The 25,875-nt window shown below is 45.1% G+C and overlaps 1 protein-coding gene across 1 annotated transcript in view; it reads right to left on the bottom strand.

Annotated features, from left to right (window-relative positions):
* Positions 1–24,948, bottom strand: part of LOC120051446 (collagen alpha-1(XVIII) chain-like) — a 75,116-nt gene extending 50,168 nt beyond the window's left edge. The window contains exon 1 of the mRNA XM_038998308.1: positions 24,685–24,948. Within this exon, the coding sequence (XP_038854236.1) occupies positions 24,685–24,769 (85 nt within the window). The 5' untranslated portion in view covers positions 24,770–24,948. The remainder of the gene's footprint in view (positions 1–24,684) is intronic.
* Between the last annotated feature and the right edge of the window lie 927 nt (positions 24,949–25,875).

A 25,875-nucleotide genomic window follows, 5' to 3' on the forward strand; every position in this document is an offset into this window, starting at 1 on the left:
GATAACTGTAGGTTGTTATGGTTCAGTTGGACCGGTTTGAACTGGTGTGATGATAACTGTAGGTTGTTATGGTTCTGTTGGACTGGTTTGAACTGGTGTGATGATAACTGTAGGTTGTTATGGTTCAGTTGGACTGGTTTGAACTGGTGTGATGATAACTGTAGGTTGTTATGGTTCAGTTGGACTGGTTTGAAATGGTAATTAAATGGATGTTCTTCTGGCTTGCCAGTCTGGCATGGGCCTCTCTCCACCGGTCTTGGGTTTTCACACTGTTCATTTCCAATGGAGTCAAAAATAAGTTGATTTATTGGTTCAAAAGTAAACCCAGAGAAGTTTCTCAATCTGATTGGCATAATACAATCGTTCTGTTCTATTCCACTTACCAGTAAACCACATTCAAATTGTACAATAGCGTTTACAAAATCCAGCTGAATTCATAGCTAAGATGGACACCAAAGTTGTCTCTCTCTCTCTCTCTCTCTCTCCACCCTCCCTCCCTCCTCTCACTACCTCTCTCCCTCCTCTCCCTACCTCCCTCCCTCCTCTCCCTACCTCCCTCGCTCCCTCCCTCGCTCCCTCCATTCGCTCTCTCTCTCCCTCCCTTCTCTCCCTCCCTTCGCTTTCTCCCTTCGCTCTCTCCCTCCCTCTATGAGTTGACATGGTGCCCAGGTAACCCTCTCCTCTCAGGGTAAATCATCCATGGAACGGAGTGAATACCTTCCTTATGAAGTCACAGCAGCTAAAATGGCTGGATGCTACCCAACAACCTGCTCACAACAACCTGCTTATTTTGCCAATTGGACTGGGCACCTTTACTACACGGAACCCTACTAATCCATCACGGCTGGTCTGCCGATGGAACCGCACGAGGAGGCTACAACAGACTTCTTCCGTCGTGACGTACCTCTAAGGCCCTTCTGCACGCTTGCTAGCCCCGGCCCGCTAGCTGTCTGAATCGCCGTGTCTCCAGCCAGCTTAACTACTCACTGGACCCCTATGATCACTCGGCTACACATGCCTCTCCCTAATGACAATATGCCTTGTCCATTGCTGTTCTGGTTAGTGATTATTGTCTTATTTCACTGTAGAGCCTCTAGCCCTGCTCAATATGCCTTAGCTAACCCTTCAGTTCCACCTCCCACACATGCGGTGACATCACCTGGTTTAAATGATGTTTCTAGAGACAATATCTCTCTCAACGTCACTCTATGCCTAGGTTTACCTCCACTGTATTCACATCCTGCCATCCTGCCATGTACATTATGCCTTGAATCTATTCTATCACGCACAGAAACCTGCTCCTTTTACTCTCTGTTCTGAACGTACTAGACGACCAGTTCTTATACCCTTTAGCCGTACCCTTATCCTACTCCTACTCCTCCTCTGGTGATGTAGAGGTTAATCCAGTCCCAGCAGTGCCTAGCTCCACTCCTATTCCCCAGGCGCTCTCATTTGTTGACTTCTGTAACTGTAAAAGCCTTGGTTTCATGCATGTTAACATTAGAAGCCTCCTCCCTAAGTTTGTTTTATTCACTGCCTTAGCACACTCTGCCAACCCTGATGTCCTAGCCGTGTCTGAATCCTGGCTTTGGAAGACCACCAAAAACCCTGAAATTTCCATCCCTAACTATAACATTTTCGACAAGATAGAACTGCCAAAGGGGGCGGAGTGGCAATCTACTGCAGGGATAGCCTGCAGAGTTCTGTCATACTATCCAGGTCTGTGCCCAAACAATTCGAGCTTCTACTTCTAAAAATCCACCTTTCCAGAAACAAGTCTCTCACCGTTGTCGCTTGCTATAGACCCCCCTCTGCCCCCAGCTGTGCCCTGGACACCATATGTGAATTGATTGCCCCCCACCTGGCAGCTCGTGCTGCTAGGTGACCTAAACTGGGACATGCTTAACACCCCTCATCCAACTACCTCATCCCCATACTGTATTTATTTATTTATTTTGCTCCTTTGCACCCCAGTATCTCTACTTGCACATTCATCTTCTGCACATCTATCACTCCAGTGTTTAATTGCTATATCATAATTACCTCGACACTATGGCCTATTTTATTGCCTTACCTCCCTTATCTTACCTAATTTGCACACACTGTATATATACTTTTTTTTCTGCTGTATTATTGACTGCATGTTTGTTTATTCCATGTGTAACTCTGTGTTGTTGTATATGTCGAACTGCTTTTCTTTATCTTGGCCAGGTCGCAGTTGTAAATGAGAACTTGTTCTCAACTAGCCTACCTGGTTAAATAAAGGTGAAATAAATAAATAAAAAACAGTCCAAACATCTTCCATGACATTCAGCTTTATTCTGTAGCTAGAGCACAGATAGAAGGGTAAACCACATAATAAACATTGCTCCACTCTTAGAATTGTTTTTGCTATCTAGAACATAAAAGGTTTCTTCAGCTGTCCCCATAGGAGAGCGCTTGGAATAACCCTTTTTAGTTCCAGGTAGATGTAGGACCCTTTCCACAGAGGGTTCTACATGGAACCCAAAGGGGTTCTAAGTGGAACCAAAAAGGTTTTTCCCTAGAACCAAAAAGGTTTTTCCTATGAGGACAGCCGAAGAACCCTTTTGGATTTTTTTTTTACTAAGAGTGTAGCACTGGACAACAGAAAATATGATTGTTTGGTTGTGCTTTGCTGCTTGTTCATTGGTAATGGTACCTGCAAGTACTCTATACCCAATCTACAGTAGATTAAAACCCCACCCTTTACATAGAGAGCAGAGAGACACGCGCTCCTAATGAACATCTATAGTCAGTGTATCAATATGACTTTATGAGCATTCCACAACCTCCCACAGACATTCTCCATCCCCTCCCTTCTGTTCCCTCCCTGTCTGTGCTATTCTCTGACCTGATAGTTCAAACCCATTTCATCTACGTTAGTCAACCAAGCATGCTGACCTGGACTGGGGTATTAGAAGGGTAAATAAACAAACTGGAGGATCATGGTTCAGCGACTAAGAGTAGTGAGAGGTGATGAGTAGAAGCAGCTGGTAGACCACTACACAGTTTGACAGGTTAGGCACACATGCATATGTAACACACACACACACACACACACACACACACACACACACACACACACACACACACACACACACACACACACACACACACACACACACACACACACACACACACACACACACACACACACGTCTCTCACGCTGAGTATTCTTATAGTAACATGTGTGAATGCATAAGAGTATTCCTATAGTCACGTGTGAATGCATATACGTAGATGGAGGGAAATGGTCCAGTCAGGACTATGTGAGTGTTTGTACTGTGTGAATAGTGAAACTGACCAAAACACAACAAAGGGAGAGAAACATGATACATAACCACAGGGCCAACCAGGTGGTCCTGTCTCAAAGACACTGTGTGTTGGTAACAGGGACAGCTGGGACCACTGAGACCAGGATGGACAGACTGATGGTCATCCTCATCAGACAGGTAGACTGGCACTGCCTAGCTAGGGGTCTACATGGTTAAAGACTGACACTACCTAGCTAGGGGTCTACATGGAGAAAGAACTGTCACTGCCTAGCTAGGGGTCTACGTGGTTAAAGAACTGTCACTGCCTAGCTAGGGGTCTACATGGGGAAAGAACTGACACTGCCTAGCTAGGGGTCTACATGGTTAAAGAACTGTCACTGCCTAGCTAGGGGGTCTACATGGGGAAAGAACTGTCACTGCCTAGCTAGGGGGTCTACATGGGGAAAGAACTGTCACTGCCTAGCTAGGGGTCTACATGGTTAAAGAACTGTCACTGCCTAGCTAGGAGTCTACATGGTTAAAGAACTGACACTGCCTAGCTAGGGGTCTACATGGTTAAAGAACTGTCACTGCCTAGCTAGGGGTCTACATGGTTAAAGAACTGACACTGCCTAGCTAGGGTTCTACATGGAAATAACATTTTAGAGGCCTCCATCTTGGTAGGCGAGAAGACATTTTGCTGTTTTCAAGGTAATTTCCTGCACATCTACACATTTTGCCATGGAGCTGAGAGAAAAAAAATGCTGTTTAAAAGCTAATTTCCTTCACGCACATGCGCAAGCACACACGCACGCACACGCACACACACATCCTCTAGTCCTTGGCAAACAATACTAGAGGACTGTAGAGATCTGCCAAATAATTAGTTAAGGTTTATGGAAGGGGATTACAGTGAGAGCATGCCAGGACCCCACATTCTTAAATACCCCCACCACAGCTGTATGGACCCAACCAGGGGCGGACTGAAACAATCATTCAGGCCGGGAATTTGACTCCATCCCAGGCCACCCTGTTCATGCAAACCACCAGACCGCTAATTGTGTAGGATAACCCTATTTGTTGATGCAACGGGTACCAAACTAGTTATACATTTGGCCACTATGTTCATCTGGGAAGAAAGTTATCCACATTACAAAATACAAACATTTGGGACTGACCAACAAGTAGCCTATCTGAACACTGAGTTTTCAAGGTATGCTATGGCTATGGGTGCACCCTCAAAAACTCACTAGGAATACACCAATCATAGCACATACAAATGTACAAGGTATGCCCCCCGATTACAGTCCTACTGATAATCTCATAAATAAAGCACATATTAATCTAAAATCATAGCCTACATGTTTAGGTTTGTGCCTTTAAGTTGTACCTGAAGGTTCCTGCTCTGAGTCTGACTCTGAACTGACCACCATCTCCAGTTCTGGCCGGTCCGCCATTGGACCCAACACAGCACTTTCTAACACCCCAGCCATCCAGAGCCTCACACAGACAGCTCAGCACACCCCTGCCATCCAGAGCCTCACAGACAGCTCAGCACGCCCCCAGCCATCCAGAGCCTCACACAGACAGCTCAGCACACCCTAGCCATCTAGAGCCTCACAGACAGCTCACAGATGCCCCCAGCCATCCAGAGCCTCACACAGACAGCTCAGCACACCCCGGCCATCCAGAGCCTCACACAGACAATTCATCACACCCCAGCCATCCAGAGCCTCACACAGACAGCTCAGCACGCCCCAGCCATCCAGAGCCTCACACAGACAGCTCAGCACTCCCAGGCCATCCAGAGCCTCACACAGACAGCTCAGCACTCCCAGGCCATCCAGAGCCTCACACAGACAGCTCAGCACGCTACTTTGTACTGTATTTATATTTCACCCTTACCCCAACAGAGAACACAGTATAATTTACAACAGCACCTCACAAGATGAGATTGGCAATGGGACAATAAATAGTAGATTAATTGATTGATTTGTAGCCCATGAATTGTCCATGTACTTCAGTGGAGACTACTGAGGGGAGGACAGCTCATAATAATGTCTGGAGTGAAGTGAATGGACTGGTATCCAAAACATGCGTTTGATACCATTCCATTCACTCCATGTCAGCCATTATTATGAGCCGTCCTCCCCTCAGCAGCCTCCACTGATGTACTTGTGGGTTATAGCTATGAGAAGTTGATTTACTCTAAAGAGATTACAATAAACACAGCCACCAGTAGAGCGGAGCATTGAAGAGGGAACCATTGCATTTCGGCACCATCATTATGGAGAGGGGTTTGGGAATCTGAGTGCAAATAAATTAACAAAAATGCATGAAATGCTGCCATCTACTGTCGAATGGACTACACACACTACACTGAGATGAGGAAAAAGCTAATTAAGAGGGTTCACATTTTGCATTAACTGTGTCTAGTGTGTGTGTTATTTCACTCATGAGTTCAACTAATACTCACATACAGTTGAAGTCGGAAGTTTACATACACTTAGGTTGGAGACATTAAAACTTGTTTTTCAACCACCACACATTTCTTGTTAACAAACTATAGTTTTGGCAAGTCGGTTAGGACATCTACTTTGTGCATGACACAAGTAATTTTTCCAACAATTGTTTACAGACAGATTATTTCACTGTATCACAATTCCAGTGGGTCAGAAGTGTACATACACTAAGTTAACTGTCCCTTCAAACAGCTTGGAAAGTTCCAGAAAATTATGTAATGGCTTTAGAAGCTTCTGATAGGCCAATTGACATAATTTGAGTCAATTGGAGGTGTACCTGTGGATGTATTTCAAGGCCTACCTTCAAACTCAGTGCCTCTTTGCTTGACATCATGGGGAAATCAGCCAAGACCTCAGAAAAAAATTGTAGACCTCCACAAGTCTGGTTCATCCTTGGGAGCAATTTCCAAAGACCTGAAGGTACCACGTTCATCTGTACAAACAATAGTACGCAACTATAAACACCATGGGACCACACAGCCGTCATACTGCTCAGGAAGGAGATGCGTTCTGTCTCCTAGAGATGAATGTACTTTGGTGCGAAAAGTGCAAATCAATCCCAGAACAACAGCAAAGGACCTTGTGAAGATGCTGGAGGAAACAGTTACAAAAGTATCTATATCCACAGTAAAACGAGTCCTATATCGACATAACCTGAAAGGCCGCTCAGCAAGGAAGAAGCCACTGCTCCAAAATCGCCATAAAATATCCAGACCAAGGTTTGCAACTGCACATGGGGACAAAGATTGTACTTTTTGGAGAAATTTCCTCTGGTCTGATGAAACAAAAATAGAACTGTTTGGCCATAATGACCATCGTTATGTTCGGCTTGCAAGCCAAAGAACACCATCCCAACCGTGAAGCACGGGGGTGGCAGCATCATGTTGTGGGGGTGCTTTGCTGCAGGCGGGACTGGTGCACATCACAAAATAGATGGCATCATGAGGAAAGAAAATTATGTGGATATATTGAAGCAACATCTCAAGATATCAGTCAGGAAATTAAAGATTGGTCGCAAATGGGTCATCCAAATGGACATTGACCCCAAGCATACTTCCAAAGTTGTGGCAAAATGGCTTAAGGACAACAAAGTCGAGGTATTGGAGTGGCCATCACAAAGCCCTGACCTAAATCCTATAGAAAATTTGTGAGCAGAACTGAAAAAGCGTGTGCAAGCAAGGAGGCCTACAAACCTGACTCAGTTACACCAGCTCTGTCAGGAGGAATGGGACAAAATTCACCCAACTTATTGTGGGAAGCTTGTGGAAGGCTACCCAAGACATTTGACCCAAGTTAAACAATTTAAAGGCAATGCTACCAAATACGAATTGAGTGCATTTAAACTTCTGACCCACTGGAAATGTGATGAAAGAAATAAAAGCTGAAATAAATCATTCTCTCTACTATTATTCTGACATTTCACATTCTTAAAATAAAGTGGGGATCCTAACTGACCTAAGACAGGGAATTCTTACTAGGGTTAAGTGTCAGGAATTGTGAAAAACTGAGTTTAAATGTATTTGGCTAAGGTGTATGTAAACGTCTGACTTCAACTGTATATCTGTCCAGTCCCTTCAGATTTGTGAAGACTGAAGGGATGGGGGCTAGGGAGTAGGGACTGAAATGGAACTGGGCCATGGTCTACTTGCAGAGTGCCCTGATGGACATGCAAAAGTGATGAAGAGCAAAATAGAGGACCTTCTTCAGGCATTATATTGGCAGTAATGTGGCAGAAACCGTCTGTGTGACACTGCCCCCCTCAAACACAATGCCCTCCCCCCAAACACAACCGTCTGTGTGACACTCCCCCCCTCGAACACAATGCCCTCCCCCCAAACACAACCGTCTGTGTGACACTCCCCCCCTCGAACACAATGCCCTCCCCCCAAACACAACCGTCTGTGTGACACTGCCCCCCTCGAACACAATGCCCTCCCCCCAAACACAACCGTCTGTGTGACACTCCCCCCCTCGAACACAATGCCCTCCCCCCAAACACAACCGTCTGTGTGACACTCCCCCCCTCGAACACAATGCCCTCCCCCCAAACACAACCGTCTGTGTGACATTCCCCCCCTCGAACACAATGCCCTCCCCCCAAACACAACCGTCTGTGTGACACTCCCCCCCTCGAACACAATGCCCTCCCCCCAAACACAACCGTCTGTGTGACACTGCCCCCCTCGAACACAATGCCCTCCCCCCAAACACAACCGTCTGTGTGACACTGCCCCCCTCGAACACAATGCCCTCCCCCCGAACACAACCGTCTGTGTGACACTGCCCCCCTCGAACACAATGCCCTCCCCCCGAACACAACCGTCTGTGTGACACTGCCCCCCTCGAACACAATGCCCTCCCCCCGAACACAACCGTCTGTGTGACACTCCCCCCCTCGAACACAATGCCCTCCCCCCGAACACAACCGTCTGTGTGACACTCCCCCCCTCGAACACAATGCCCTCCCCCCGAACACAACCGTCTGTGTGACACTCCCCCCCTCGAACACAATGCCCTCCCCCCGAACACAACCGTCTGTGTGACACTCCCCCCTCGAACACAATGCCCTCCCCCCGAACACAACCGTCTGTGTGACACTCCCCCCCTCGAACACAATGCCCTCCCCCCGAACACAACCGTCTGTGTGACACTCCCCCCCTCGAACACAATGCCCTCCCCCCGAACACAACCGTCTGTGTGACACTCCCCCCCTCGAACACAATGCCCTCCCCCCGAACACAACCGTCTGTGTGACACTCCCCCCCTCGAACACAATGCCCTCCCCCCGAACACAACCGTCTGTGTGACACTCCCCCCCTCGAACACAATGCCCTCCCCCCGAACACAACCGTCTGTGTGACACTCCCCCCCTCGAACACAATGCCCTCCCCCCGAACACAACTGTCTGTGTGACACTCCCCCCCTCGAACACAATGCCCTCCCCCCAAACACAACCGTCTGTGTGACACTCCCCCCCTCGAACACAATGCCCTCCCCCCAAACACAACCGTCTGTGTGACACTCCCCCCCTCGAACACAATGCCCTCCCCCCGAACACAACCGTCTGTGTGACACTCCCCCCCTCGAACACAATGCCCTCCCCCCGAACACAACCGTCTGTGTGACACTCCCCCCCTCGAACACAATGCCCTCCCCCCGAACACAACCGTCTGTGTGACACTCCCCCCCTCGAACACAATGCCCTCCCCCCGAACACAACCGTCTGTGTGACACTCCCCCCCTCGAACACAATGCCCTCCCCCCAAACACAACCGTCTGTGTGACACTCCCCCCCTCGAACACAATGCCCTCCCCCCGAACACAACCGTCTGTGTGACACTCCCCCCCCCCGAACACAACCGTCTGTGTGACACTCCCCCCCTCGAACACAATGCCCTCCCCCCGAACACAACCGTCTGTGTGACACTCCCCCCCTCGAACACAATGCCCTCCCCCCAAACACAACCGTCTGTGTGACACTCCCCCCCTCGAACACAATGCCCTCCCCCCGAACACAACCGTCTGTGTGACACTCCCCCCCTCGAACACAATGCCCTCCCCCCAAACACAACCGTCTGTGTGACACTGCCCCCCTCGAACACAATGCCCTCCCCCCAAACACAACCGTCTGTGGTTGTGTTTGGAGGTTGAACCCACAGTGGGATTTCGAAATGAGATTTTTTTCAGAGAGCGAAGCAGGGAATATTCAGAGAAGAGGGTGTAAAACTGAAAGACACTGTCTTTTTTCTCAAGTATCAATGCCTGATTCATTAGAGAAGACAGGAGATAGGAGGAGAGGAAAGCAACACAATAAGATGCTTGTTGTAAAGTATCTTAATTGGAGTACAAGAGGACCTTGGTTTCAGGCAACAGCAGAAAGAAATCTGTCGAGATCTGTCAACATATTGTATGATAAAAAACAACCGTCTATAGATATTCCATATTTAGCTTATCTACTGTCATCAACCACAAATATATTGACATTCCCCAACTCAGTAGAAGAGACACAAGAAAAAAAGTTAAGTAGTCCCAACACTTTGGTATTCTGCTCAGGATAAAGGGGGAGTACTGTGCCCATAGCTTTTGGCACAAACGACCTGGCTCAAAAACATGGTAGTGGAATCATGACTTCAATGACTGTTAGAGCAGTGGTCAGAAGAACACAACAAAAAGCACAGGCCTATCCCTTGTCAGCTTAAGATGTTGAAAAAAATGTACAGATCCGATTATGTAAAGTGATCTATAACAGTGCTTTGGTCCCTGATGCTTTATGCTAGAAACAAGTTGTAAAATACCCGGGAAAGACGTGACTCCGATGCATATGGGGATATCATTGTTTCGTTTCTTTGGCATTCACAACCTTCTATAGCCAGGGAGACAAATAATTTACTTTGCTTGAGAAGTAATCTAATTCTGTCACTTTCAATTGACTAAGCTATTCACTTTCTGTGCAATAGAAGATGTTTAAACCCAGACAGCTTTTAGGGAAACACGTGTGACCTTCTCTCACTGGGTTTAGCCATGGAAGAAAAGTAGCCAGCAGTTAAAGCTTAAATGTTTCTGCGTCGATAGTACTACTCCGTCTGAGGTGGAAAGGTAGGCCTAACTTTTTAAAGTACCATGCTTAGATTCCTAATGATGTCTCAGATTTCATTATTTGCAAACAGGGACAGTTTCGTTGATTTGGCCTTGGAGAAATATGATAAGATGAACACATATGCCTATCTCTCTGTCCATTCCGAATCTGTAATTTCAGTAACGTGTGTGGTATTTAAAAAGACTCTGCTAATATGTAAAATGACATAGAATTGCATGAAATGTTTATAAAAGGCTATTTTTTCTCAGACCTGCAAATCCTGTGACAGATTCATGCAATGTTTTTACTATAAAGGAGATCTTTACACCTCTACTCTAACTCTTGTCCATGGTGGTCTGTGAACCTACAACTGTCTGGCCCGCAGCCCTGTGCCCTATTAAAAAAATCCTGCGTTGCCTTATAGGCCTAATGCTTACAGGACAAAGAACAGTTTCCAGAACGGCATATCTAAGGCTCTGGTGTGTCCAAAAAGTGACGGTAAACGGTAGGCATGTTCTCTGCTATCCACTTTATGTTTTCATTATTATTTTGGGTATAGGGGAGGGTCACTTGTTTTTTAGGTAAAATATATTTTGCTGAAGAAAAGGCATTTCTATCCATTTCCATTTCAGAGAAGTCAGATTTTAAATAACATTCACTCCCTAAGCAGGGAAGAAGGATATTGGGTGTTGGTTGCACCGTTAAAAGCTTTCAGGTCTCCTTTCTGCTGTCTGTAATTTCCCACTGTTTTAATTAGTCTACAATCAGGTTATTTCAAGGAAAGACTGGGAAAATGGTGTTAGTTTAAGACACGACTAAACACTGTTTCTTGTCTACAATTATGAGTGCATTTTGTAAACACACACAGCCAAAGAGCAAGTGGAGCTTTAGAAATGACTACCTACAGTATCTAGGACGAGAGTATGTTGAATGGTGTAACTTTATAATACCAGGGCCGCACCTGTAGCTGACAACAACATGAAGTACAGCAGGCCACATGAATAGGAGATAAAACAATTATTCTCTCGGAGGGACGCTGCGATTCTTATATTTCCGTTGACCTACTGAAATATGAAATATGAGACCAAAACAAAGCATCTAAGTCCTCTTTTATTCCCTCTTTTATACATACGTATTGAGTTAAACGTCATAATACCTCTCTCCTCCATTGCTGGTACTGGAGGGCTGTAGATGGGAAACCCTGCTATAGGCTACTGTTCATCTGACAGACACTGCTGTCTTTAGTGTGAGACTCTAGGGGGATGTGACATCAAAGTCAAGTGGAAAGACCAAGACCCACGGGCCATAGAGCTGCAGCTCAATACTGCGATCACATTCCTCCGGAGATGGGCCTTTTCCCTTGCAGCATGTGTCACAACACATCAATTCACACTAAGTTCCCAGTCACAGGCTCAGACTTCTAGCCTGGTCTCAGCTCTGTTTGTTCTGTCTTGCCAACAACGACCATTGGTGTTGGCAAATGGCAAGACAGCACAAACAGATCTGGGACCAGGTTAAAGAAACGACCATAGGATTTGGCAAGACAGCACAAACAGATTTTGGACCAGGGTAAATACTTCAGGATCAGGGAGAGAAACGATGAGATGACGGAGACAGACAGAGAGGTGACTGTGATGCTGGTCAACAGGGGTCAGACACATTTTGGAAAAAATGTACTCTGACACAGCTAACATGACACAGTTGACTCACTGGGCGTTTCACCACAGATGTTTAATCAGTGATGGTTTGAGGTGGATTGGACTGGATGACGAGAAGCTTACAAGCAAACAACGGGCCAAAAGGTGCCAAACAAACCCTGTAGTTTCGATCTAAGAAAAGTTCTTGGTTCAATACATCGTATATACCATCCAGGGGAGAATGACTGCCCCCTCTCATTGAAGCCACGGAAGTTCAAGGCCGACCACGGTACTGCAGACATTGTTAGCAGAAAACAGGATCCCCAATTATAGTGAATGGAAAAATGGCGATCTTTGTGGTCAATCTTTGTGTAAATAAAAACTTGTTTTGAAGACAACCATGTTAGGGTAGTAGCGGGTAACTATCCCCCTGGGGTAACTGCTCCCCCCCCAAATACCACAAGATGTCACCCAACACTTTCCCTGGTTGTCACCGCGAAAAAATGTCCTCTGTGTCATCACAACTTTTGGAGATAATTCAACAAAAAGTTGATAAAATTTAAAAATGTTTTTAAATATATAAATAGGAAAGCCTTAAAATAAATAATCCACTTGTTTAGAGAGAAAATTGTTGATAATGTTTTAGTAAAGTAGTAATATGTTTGATGAGTGTGTTGGGGGCAACTCCCCCCTCCCCCTACTAGGGGGAAACTTTCCCCTGGGGGCTAGTTATTTGTTTGTGACCTACAGGTACAAATTAGAATCGTGCAATAGCGAGCATAAGAGAGTTGCCACATCAATGTTACACGGAGTTAATTAGTTGTTATTAAATGTTATATTCCAATGTTATTTAATGTTATTATTTATATTCCATTCCAATATTATATTCCAATGAATTTTTTATTAATTAAAAACAACTATTGAAAACCTTTTGCTGCCGAATGCAATTTTAAAGACTGCTGGGATTTAAAATCAATGTACATAATGGATTGTTTGGAAAAGGAACCACAAAGAAAATGAATGTGCAGGTGAGTTAAAAAGAGGGACTTTACATCAAATCTCCTCATAGTGCAGATATTAATGGTGACATGTGCAACACCTTTTTCCCCCATATTTTATTTTAATCATTAAAATAAGACAACTAGACTTAGCTTTTAAGTATTACTTACTAAATAATTTCTAAATAAAACAAATTAAATTGATTTTAACACACTTGTGTGAAACCCTATGCCATAATCGGCCAGTTACCCCGGGAACTTTAAAAAAACGCCCCTTTTCTATAAACAACATTTCATGAAATAACTAAAAGTGTAAACTGTAGCCAATTATTTCCCTTTATACTTTATTCGCCTAAGCATGATCTTCATCCACATACCAATTTTTTTCTCCAAACGTTGCTTTTTGTGTTAGCAAGTAGACATTGTTCTTAGGGGGGGGCTAGTTACCTCGTAGTACCCTAATAATAATTGCTTCTAATGCACCAGGTGTATGTCATAGAAACAATTATTTTAAAATCGCACACAGAATAAGTTATAGGGGTAATTTAGTTGCTAATGGCAGCCTGCAGTACCCCGGTCGGCCTTCACATTGAGTTACTCAATGAGAGGGGGCAGCACTGAGCTAGCCTGCAACGTCACTTCCTGGAGTAGCTCAAACTGCACGTTATGCCTCCATGAGAAGCCATCTTAACTGACTTAATTTGGCTTTAATGCGCTATTGAGCCTTCACATAGGAATTAATGGTGTCACGTGATCAATGGCTTTGTCTATTCATACATAGTCATTGGTACCATCACAATTAATCTGACATTCTGTTTATAAAATGCATATAAACAGTATTACATTGTTTGTTTTAAACTAATCTGCAGTTTCTCACCCCCCCGAAAAATACAACTCCAATGATTAATCCCTAGGGAGTAAATCTAAGCCCCACCCTCTACCCTTTAGGCTCATGGCGACAAATAGCCGTGTGAATCTAGCACTTGTATCTTAAATGGACAATGGCCCCAGTCGGCTAGGATCCAGTTAGTTGTTCTGGTTGAAGTTGAATTGGGCACCATGCCATCTGGCCACCATGTGGGAAGTGAATGAGAGCATCCTCTTCCATTCCCCTTTCCACCAGGCCTGATGAGACGTAGAGTACCCACAACACAATAGATCCTCCAGTGGAAACGTTAGACACTAGGCTATCTTATCTGAGTTCCTTTCCCACTATACTGAATACAGGCAGCTCAGACAATTGTCTTGTTCTGTGTTGATCAAACGCTTTAGAAACCGGCTTTCCATGACCAGTGAGTCACTCAACACATAGAGGTTTCTCTGATACAGTGACTGACTAGCAAAGAAGAGAATTCAGGGTAAATGCCTTCTATGTTTTGAGTGGCTGCTTGTTCACAGCAATATATGTGCAGTGGTGTGTGAACTACCTATTAACCATTAAATAGTCTGTTAACCATTCAATGAAGTATACATACAAGTGAATCCTGATGTTTATTATTAAGCCCCCTACTGCCTTCAGAACAGCCTCAATTCGCCGGCGCATGGACTATACAGGATGTCGAAAGCGTTCCACTGGGGTGCTGGCCCATGTTGACTCCAACACTTCCCACAGTTGTGTTATGTTGGCTGGATGCCCTTTGGGTGGTGTACCATTCTTGATACACACAGGAAACTGTTGAGCATAAAAAAAGAAGTGCTGCGGGTCATGACACACTCAAACCGATGGTCCTGGCACCTACTACCATAACCCGTTCAAAGGCACTTAAATATTTTGTCTTGCCCATTAACCCTTTAAATGGCACACATGCACAATCCATGTCTCAATTGTCTCAAGGCTTAAAAATCCTTCTTTAACCTGTCTCCTCCTCTTCATCTACACTGATTGAAGTGGATTTAACAAGCGACATCAATAAGGGATCATAGCTTTCACCTGGATTCACCTGGTCAGTCTATGTCATGGAAAGACCAGGTGTTCCTAATGTTTCGTACACTCAGTGTATTATTACATGTTTTCTTAATGGTTTCCATGACAATTAAGCTATGTTAATATGGCCATGTCGTGAGGAGCAGGGGAGGTGATGCAAGCCCCAGCCTGCGGTCTCCCCTGTCCCCACCATCACCCCTAGCACCACCTCAAAGCAGCCTGCCCAATCTGACTCTGCAGATGGGAAAACATTGCATTCCGTACCATCAAACAGGACCTATTCTGTTCAAAGACCAATTTAGATGGGCGAGCTGATATAAACACAAAGAAAGGTGGCAGAGGGTATGAAAACATCCTCTTCTCCCTGTTAGATCATCCATGTATGTTACTATTACACTATTATTACACTTCCTGTGGCTCTCCAAAGCATCCTGGGATTGTCGTTGACGTTTTCACTAACTGCTGGTCCGGGGTCAGATATTTGTTATTAACCAAATGGCTTTATGTTAAGACTCGTGGTAGGGTAATCAGATCCCATAGCTGTGGTTAGGGGCAGTCTCTACTACCTTACCTAGAGTGACTTAAAAGTTAAAAGTCTAGATGGGTTTGGTCAACTAGGCTACACAAGGGTAAAGTAGTAATTATAGTTACGAGTGGGACAAAACACAGGTATTAACATGCTAAGAGCTGTCTACAGAAACACTTAGGAACAAAGAGGAACGGGACTACTTCCCTGGACAGGAAGTGCTTTGAGAGACTAGTCAAGGATCATATCACCTCCACCCTACCTAGACCCACTCCAATTTGCTTACCGCTCCAATAGGTCCACAGACGACGCAATTGCAATCACACTGCACACTGCCCTAACCCATCTGGACAAGAGGAATACCTATGTAAGAATGCTGTTCATCGATTACAGCTCAGCATTTAACACCATAGTACCCTCCAAACTCGTCATTAAGACCCTGGGTCTCGACCCCGCCCTGTGCCACTGGGTCCTGGACTTTCTGACGGGCCGTCCCCAGGTGGTGAGGGTAGGAAACAACATCTCCACCCCGCTGGTCCTCAACACTGGAGCCCCACAAGGGTGCGTGCTCAGCCCCCTCCTGTACTCCCTGTTCACCCATGACTGCATGGCCATGCACGCCTCCAACTCAATCATCAAGTTTGCAGACGACACTACAGTGGTAGGCTTGATTACCAACAACGACGAGACGGCCTAAAGGGAGGAGGTGAGGACTCTCGGAGTGTGGTGTCAGGAAAATAACCTCACACTCAACGTCAACAAAACAAAGGAGATGATCGTGGACTACAGGAAACAGCAGAGGGAGCCCATCCACATCGACGGGATGGTAGTGGAGAAGGTGGAAAGTTTTAAGTTCCTCGGCATACACATCACGGACAAACTGAAATGGTCCACCCACACAGACAGCGTGGTGAAGAAGGCGAAACAGCGCCTCTTCAACCTTAGGAGGCTGAAGAAATTTGGCTTGTCACCGAAAACACTCAACTTTTACAGATGCACAATCGAGAGCATCCTGTCGGGCTGTAACCCCACCTGGTACGGCAACTGCTCCGCCCACAACCGTAAGGCTCTCCAGAGGGTAGTGCGGTCTGCACAACGCATCACCAGGGGCAAGCTACCTGCCCTCCAGAACACCCGATGTCACAGGAAGGCCAAAAAGATAATCAAGGACAACAACCACCCGAGCCACTGCCTGTTCACCCCGCTATCATCCAGAAGGCGAGGTCAGTACAGGTGCATCAAAGCTGGGACCGAGAGACTGAAAAACAGCTTCTATCTCAAGGCCATCAGACTGTTAAACAGCCATCACTAACATTGAGTGGCTGCTGCCAACTTACTGACTCAAATCTGTAGCCACTTTAATAATAAAAAATTGGTTGTAATAAATATATCACTAGTCACTTAAACAATGCCACATTATATAATGTTTACATACCCTACATTACTCATCTCATATGTATATACTGTACTCTATACCATCTACTGCATCGTACCTATGCTGCACGGCCATCGCTCATCCATATATTTATATGTACAAATTCTTATTCATTCCTCTACACTTGTGTGTATAAGGTAGTTGCTGTGAAATCGTTAGAGAACTTGTTAGATATTACTGCACGGTCGGAACTAGAAGCATTTCGCTACACTCGCATTAACATCTGCTAACCATGTGTATGTGACCAATAAAATTTGATTTGATTTGACTTCCCTGGACAGGACAGAGGTGTTACTACTTCCCTGTACGGGACAGAGGTGTTACTACTTCCCTGGACAGGACAGAGGTGTTACTACTTCCCTGGACAGGACAGAGGTGTTACTACTTCCCTGGACAGGACAGAGGTGTTACTACTTCCCTGGACAGGACAGAGGTGTTACTACTTCCCTGGACAGGACAGAGGTCTTACTACTTCCCTGGACAGGACAGAGGTCTTACTACTTCCCTGGACAGGACAGAGGTGTTACTACTTCCCTGGACAGGACAGAGGTCTTACTACTTCCCTGGACAGAGCAGAGGTGTTACTACTTCCCTGGACAGGACATATGTGTTACTACTTCCCTGGACAGGACAGAGGTCTTACTACTTCCCTGGACAGGACAGAGGTGTTACTACTTCCCTGGACAGAGCAGAGTTCTTACTACTTCCCTGGACAGAGCAGAGGTCTTACTACTTCCCTGGACAGGACAGAGGTCTTACTACTTCCCTGGACAGGACAGAGGTCTTACTACTTCCCTGGACAGGACAGAGGTCTTACTACTTCCCTGGACAGGACAGAGGTCTTACTACTTCCCAGGACAGGACAGAGGTGTTACTGCTTCCCTGGACATGACAGAGGTCTTACTGCTTCCCTGGACAGGACAGAGGTGTTACTACTTCCCTGGACAGGACAGAGGTGTTACTACTTCCCTGGACAGGACAGAGGTGTTACTACTTCCCTGGACAGGACAGATGTGTTACTACTTCCCTGGACAGAGCAGAGGTGTTACTACTTCCCTGGACAGAGCAGAGGTGTTACTACTTCCCTGGACAGGACAGAGGTCTTACTACTTCCCTGGACAGGACAGAGGTGTTACTACTTCCCTGGACAGGACAGAGGTGTTACTACTTCCCTGGACAGGACAGAGGTGTTACTACTTCCCTGGACAGGACAGAGGTGTTACTACTTCCCTGGACAGGACAGAGGTGTTACTACTTCCCTGGACAGGACAGAGGTCTTACTACTTCCCTGGACAGGACAGAGGTGTTACTACTTCCCTGGACAGGACAGAGGTGTTACTACTTCCCTGGACAGGACAGAGGTGTTACTACTTCCCTGGACAGGACAGAGGTGTTACTACTTCCCTGGACAGGACAGAGGTGTTACTACTTCCCTGGACAGGACAGAGGTGTTACTACTTCCCTGGACAGGACAGAGGTGTTACTACTTCCCTGGACAGAGCAGAGGTGTTACTACTTCCCTGGACAGGACAGAGGTGTTACTACTTCCCTGGACAGGACAGAGGTGTTACTACTTCCCTGGACAGGACAGAGGTCTTACTACTTCCCTGGACAGGACAGAGGTGTTACTACTTCCCTGGACAGGACAGAGGTCTTACTACTTCCCTGGACAGGACAGAGGTCTTACTACTTCCCTGGACAGGACAGAGGTGTTACTACTTCCCTGGACAGGACAGAGGTGTTACTACTTCCCTGGACAGAGCAGAGGTGTTACTACTTCCCTGGACAGGACAGAGGTGTTACTACTTCCCTGGACAGGACAGAGGTGTTACTACTTCCCTGGACAGAGCAGAGGTCTTACTACTTCCCTGGACAGGACAGAGGTGTTACTACTTCCCTGGACAGGACAGAGGTCTTACTACTTCCCTGGACAGGACAGAGGTCTTACTACTTCCCAGGACAGGACAGAGGTGTTACTACTTCCCTGGACATGACAGAGGTCTTACTACTTCCCTGGACAGGACAGAGGTGTTACTACTTCCCTGGACAGGACAGAGGTGTTACTACTTCCCTGGACAGGACAGAGGTGTTACTACTTCCCTGGACAGGACAGAGGTGTTACTACTTCCCTGGACAGAGCAGAGGTGTTACTACTTCCCTGGACAGGACAGAGGTCTTACTACTTCCCTGGACAGGACAGAGGTGTTACTACTTCCCTGGACAGGACAGAGGTGTTACTACTTCCCTGGACAGGACAGAGGTGTTACTACTTCCCTGGACAGGACAGAGGTGTTACTACTTCCCTGGACAGGACAGAGGTGTTACTACTTCCCTGGACAGGACAGAGGTGTTACTACTTCCCTGGACAGGACAGAGGTGTTACTACTTCCCTGGACAGGACAGAGGTGTTACTACTTCCCTGGACAGGACAGAGGTGTTACTACTTCCCTGGACAGGACAGAGGTGTTACTACTTCCCTGGACAGGACAGAGGTGTTACTACTTCCCTGGACAGGACAGAGGTGTTACTACTTCCCTGGACAGGACAGAGGTGTTACTACTTCCCTGGACAGGACAGAGGTGTTACTACTTCCCTGGACAGGACAGAGGTGTTACTACTTCCCTGGACAGGACAGAGTTCGTACTACTTCCCTGGACAGGACAGATGTGTAGTTCAGGATTTGACCTGTTTGTCCCAAATAGCAATACAGTCTCCTTTCTGGTTTTCTTTTCATCATGACCACTAAGAGCAACAAGTCTACCAAGACGCTTCCACCAATGTTGTCCTAACAGCATGTCCCCATGACTCTTCCACCATTGTTGTCCTAACAATATGTCCACCATGACTCTTGAACCTGAGCCCTGCCCTGCCCAACACAGATGTCCTGTCCTCCTGTCCCTCTTATTGAACCTGAGCCCTGCCCAACACAGATGTCCTGTCCTCCTGTCCCTCTTATTGAACCTGAGCCCTGCCCAACACCAGAGTCCTTTGATGAGTCAGACAGTGACAGGTAAAGCTGGTTGATTTGTCAGCTCCCTTTCATTTGCCCCTAGTCACACCCAACTCAAAACACAATTCACCAAAGTGTCACAGAGATCATGATAGACCTCTATGGCAGTACAGTAGCTAGCTACAGACTAGAACAACCTTCCTGTCTCTAGTTCAGAACTATATGGCAGTACAGTAGCTAGCTACAGACTAGAACTACCATCTTGTCTCTAGTTCAGAACTATATGGCAGTACAGTAGCTAGCTACAGACTAGAACAACCTTCCTGTCTCTAGTTCAGAACTATATGGCAGTACAGTAGCTAGCTACAGACTAGAACTACCATCTTGTCTCTAGTTCAGAACTATATGGCAGTACAGTAGCTAGCTACAGACTAGAACAACCTTCCTGTCTCTAGTTCAGAACTATATGGCAGAACAGTAGCTAGCTACAGACTAGAGCTACCATCTTGTCTCTAGTTCAGAACTATATGGCAGTACAGTAGCTAGCTACAGACTAGAACAACCTTCCTGTCTCTAGTTCAGAACTATATGGCAGTACAGTAGCTAGCTACAGACTAGAACAACCTTCCTGTCTCTAGTTCAGAACTATATGGCAGTACAGTAGCTAGCTACAGACTAGAACAACCTTCCTGTCTCTAGTTCAGAACTATATGGCAGTACAGTAGCTAGCTACAGACTAGAACAACCTTCCTGTCTCTAGTTCAGAACTATATGGCAGTACAGTAGCTATCTACAGACTAGAACAACCTTCCTGTCTCTAGTTCAGAACTATATGGCAGTACAGTAGCTATCTACAGACTAGAACAACCATCCTGTCTCTAGTTCAGAACTATATGGCAGTACAGTAGCTAGCTACAGACTAGAACAACCTTCCTGTCTCTAGTTCAGAACTATATGGCAGTACAGTAGCTAGCTACAGACTAGAACAACCTTCCTGTCTCTAGTTCAGAACTATATGGCAGTACAGTAGCTAGCTACAGACTAGAACAACCTTCCTGTCTCTAGTTCAGAACTATATGGCAGTACAGTAGCTATCTACAGACTAGAACAACCATCCTGTCTCTAGTTCAGAACTATATGGCAGTACAGTAGCTATCTACAGACTAGAACAACCTTCCTGTCTCTAGTTCAGAACTATATGGCAGTACAGTAGCTAGCTACAGACTAGAACAACCATCCTGTCTCTAGTTCAGAACTATATGGCAGTACAGTAGCTATCTACAGACTAGAACAACCTTCCTGTCTCTAGTTCAGAACTATATGGCAGTACAGTAGCTATCTACAGACTAGAACAACCTTCCTGTCTCTAGTTCAGAACTATATGGCAGTACAGTAGCTAGCTACAGACTAGAACAACCTTCCTGTCTCTAGTTCAGAACTATATGGCAGAACAGTAGCTAGCTACAGACTAGAACAACCTTCCTGTCTCTAGTTCAGAACTGAAGCAGACATGTTTTCCAGCCAAACCCCAGAGGGGTAGATTCTTCATCATAGTTTAAGCACAGCTTATAGGTCTGCACAGTATAATGAGCAGTGCAATTTTCAAGTTGAAGGGACGTCTTTCAAACATCCAACGTCACATTCCAAGCCACTGTCTGGGCCTAGAGCCCAGTTGAACTAGCCTGCAGAAAGACCTCAGAAGTATGGTCATACATTTTTTGATAGTTTGGTAATAGTTATGTGAAATCTATTTTACTACATTAGCAGAAATAAAATGTGTATGTTACTTAGACATTCATCATATAATCTTCCCCCAATATGTGTTAATAATATAGTTCCACAAGACCCAACCATCCATCAATCAACGAACACAAAACATTATGCTGCTACGGTGTTACACTGGTATGATTATGACAGCGTTTGGGACCTCATGTTCATGCAGGTTGCTGGAACAGCTGTGGATCCAGGAAAGGACACAGATCTTTTGAAGCCCTATGAAACAAAAGTTGGCTGAAACAACAGAGTTGATATTATAATTACAGCATGAGATAGAAGCTACCCTCAATACATCAACTTTCCACTGCCTTTCCACTCAGAAACATCCTGTAAGGAACAAGACCACAGCTCCAATACAACCAATCATTTCCAAGACACCTACTGTAACATGGACAGGGATGCCACATCTATTCTATGTGGAAATGTGGAAATGTTGCTAAAAAGAATTTTCATGGAATTTCTGAAACCCCTGATGATATGAATTGTCTGTAAGCCCATACAAAAGACACAGCGTTCCAACAGAGTTGACCTCTATGTGAGTCAGCGGGGTTGAAGGACACTGTGTTCACTGCCACCCTGGCATGGTCAACAAGAGAAGGAAACAAAGACAGATGAAGTCAGGAGCCACAAGATGAACTGGCATCTGTTTCCCTGGAAAGACTGGCCTGGCCAACCCTCAACCCTCCCTGGAGAAGGGAAAGTCTGAGCACACCATCAATCACCAGCCTGGAGGGCACAAACAATGCTGCACACGCACACACCACATACACACAGAGAGAGAGAGAGAGAGAGAGAGAGCAAGAGCGAGACAGACAGACAGAGACAGACAGACAGACAGACAGACAGACAGACAGACAGACAGACAGACAGACAGACAGACAGACAGACAGACAGACAGACAGACAGACAGACAGACAGACAGACAGACAGACAGACTTGGCTTTACTTAAACTCTTTAACATCATCCTCACCTCTGGCATCTTCCCCAATATTTGGAACCAGGGACTGATAACCTCAATCCACAAAGTGAAGACAAATTTAACCCCAATAACTACCGTGGGATATGCGTCAACAGCAACCTTGGGAAAATCCTCTGCATTATCATTAACACCAGACTTGTACATTTCTTCAGTGAAAGGAAATGTAAATTTCCTCTACTGAGCCAATGTCAAATTGGCTTTTTACCAAATGACCATACGACATACCACGTATTCACCCTGCACATCCTAATTGACAAACAAACAAAACAAAACAAAACAAAGGCAAAGTCTTCTCATGCTTTGTTGACTTCAAAAAAGCTTTTGACTCAATTTGGCATGAGGGTCTGCTATACATATTGATGGAAAGTGGTGTTGGGGGAAAAACATACGACATTATAAAATCCATGTACACAAAATTGGCACAAAACACACACATTTCTTTCCACAGGGCCGGGGGGTGAGACAGGGATGCAGCTTAAGCCCCACCATCTTCAACATATATATCAAAGAATTGGCGAGGGCACTAGAACAGTCTGCAGCACCCAGCCTCACCCTACTAAAATCTGAAGTCAAATGTCTACTGTTTGCTGATGATCTGGTGCTTCTGTCCCCAACCAAGGAGGGCCTACAGCAGCACCTAGATCTTCTGCACAGATTCTGCCAGATCTGGGCCCTGACAGTAACTCTCAGTAAGACAAAAATAATGGTGTAACAAAAAAGGTCCAGTTGCCAGAACCACAAATACAAATTCCATCTAGACACCGTTGCCCTAGAGCACACAAAAAACGATACATACCTTGGCCTAAACATCAGCACCACAGGTAACTTCCACAAAGCTGTGAACGATCTGAGAGACAAGGCAAGAAGGGCATTCTATGCCAACAAAAGGAACATAAAATTTGACATACCAATTAGAATCTGGCAAAAAATACTTGATTCAGTAATAGAACCCATTGCCCTTTATGTTTGTGAGGTCTGGGGTCCGCTAAACCAACCAATAATTAATCAAATGGGACAAACACCAAATTGAGACAACGCATGCAGAATTCTGCAAAAATATGCTCTGTGTACAACATAAAACACAAAATAATGCATGCAGAGCAGAATTAGGCCAATACCGGCTAATTATCAATATCCAGAAAATAGCTTTTAAATTCTACAACCACCTAAAAGGAAGCGATTCCCAAACCTTCCATAACAAAGCCATCACCTACAGAGAGATGAACCTGGAGAAGAGCCTCCTAAGCAAGCTGGTCCTGGGGCTCTGTTCACAAACACAAACAGACCCCACAGAGCCCCAGGTCAGCAACACAATTAGACCCAACCAAATCATGAGAAAACAAAAAGATCATTACTTGACACATTGGAAAGAATTAACAAAAAACAGAGAAAACTAGAATGCTATTTGGCCCTAAACAGAGAACACCTGATCACTGTGACTGACCCAAAATTAAGGAAAGCTTTGACTATGTACAGATTCAGTGAGCATAGCCTTGCTATTGAGAAAGGTCGCCGTAGGCAGACCTAGCTCTCAAGAGAAGACAGGCTATGTGCACATTGGCCACAAAATGAGGTGGAAACTGAGCTTTCTATTCCAATGCAACTATTGAATGTGCTATTGGTGTTGGTGTTGGAAGATTGTCTTTGCGATTTTAGCTATTCATAGTTCCGGACAAGCCTAGACATACATTACCATTAGCACAACCACCACAGTTCATTCCTCCCTTGAGTGATGGATCAAATATCACTATACCTGATTATGCCCAGAACAGTCCACAGCATAGGTGTCATAGAAACCGAAATGTTTTCCTTATATGGTCTACAATGGGTATGCCATCAAGAGTAGCTGTAATGAACTAATGTTCAATAGGGTTTAAAATAAAATCTATAATCCCCTAAAGCGCAGATGTAAAATGTTTTTATTCACAAAATGTAACATAGTAGGCTGTTATTTTATGTTGTAATTACCAACTAGAGATGCAATAGTATTCACTTACAAAGTCACTTGCAGTTAAAGTCTCAAAAGGCTTAACTTTTGCCTGTACATTTCGAAGAAATTGCGAAAATGTATCCGACATATTTACCTGTCCTTTGAGTTTCTGTCCGTGTGACAACCAGCAGAAGTACGCAGGTATGCAGACCCAACGACCACCTGTCAACACAAGGCATGCTTTTCCGCTTATTTGCGTAAAATAAGTCCTTCTGTTTGGTAGGCAAAAAGCTAAAAGGTTCATGCACATTTGGGCATCTCTGTCTCCGTCCTAGAACAGTGTCGTTGGAATTAATGGCAGGTACGCTACGCAGCCTTTGCACAGTTCCAAGGTGAGTTCTCTGCCTGCGCACGGAACCTTGAGTACCGAAACAGAATTGACAGTATAATCTACAGTAAAACGTTAGTTCGCGGGCGCTATGGACAAAACCTAAATTTATCCACGGGATTTTCCCCTGGGTCCTAAGCGTCCTACGATTTGGTAGATTCATCCAAACCTCCGTGACTGACAGGTCCAATCTAAAATACATAATGTACACACTGACATTTGGCGCCTTTTATGACTTCATGATATCCACATACTTTTCAAAATCAGGTAAGCTAACCTGGGGCACATTCAAACAATTATTTACACAATATGCAAGTTCTTCAATTAGCTTTCTGTACACCAAGACTCATTTGACTAAACCTAATCAAAGGCTGCAGGAAAACTGTATTATCAGCATTTAGTTGGCTTATACATGTCCCCATGTTGAGACATGATGGCATATAACACATGCCCCTAAACCCTGCATTCCACCCAGAGAGAAAGGAAAAGCTGCTTAGCTGACAGACAGTGAGTGTACAGTGTGCAGTGTGTAGTGAGTCTGTCCCTCTAGCATTAAATCAACCCACCCATACTGTTAAAGCCTACATGTGGAAACCAATATTCTCTAATGAAGACATACAGTGCTTTCAGAAAGTATTCAGACCCCTTTACTTTTTCAACATTTTGCTATGTTACAGCCCACCATTGTAAAATAAGAATTTGATCTTAACTGACTTGCCTACTTAAATAAGGTTAAATAAAAAATAAACCCATAATAACAAAGTGAACACAGGTTATTATACATTTTAGCAAATTTATAAAAAATTCAAAACAGAAATACCTTATTTACATAAGTATTCAGACCCTTTGCTATGAGACTCAGGTGCATCCTGTTTCCATTGATCATCATTGAGATGTTTCTACAACTTGATTGGAGTCCACCTGTGGTAAATTCAAATGATTGGACAGGATTTGGAA

Source organism: Salvelinus namaycush, chromosome 7 (assembly GCF_016432855.1).
Source record: "Salvelinus namaycush isolate Seneca chromosome 7, SaNama_1.0, whole genome shotgun sequence".
Lineage (NCBI taxonomy): Eukaryota > Metazoa > Chordata > Actinopteri > Salmoniformes > Salmonidae > Salvelinus > Salvelinus namaycush.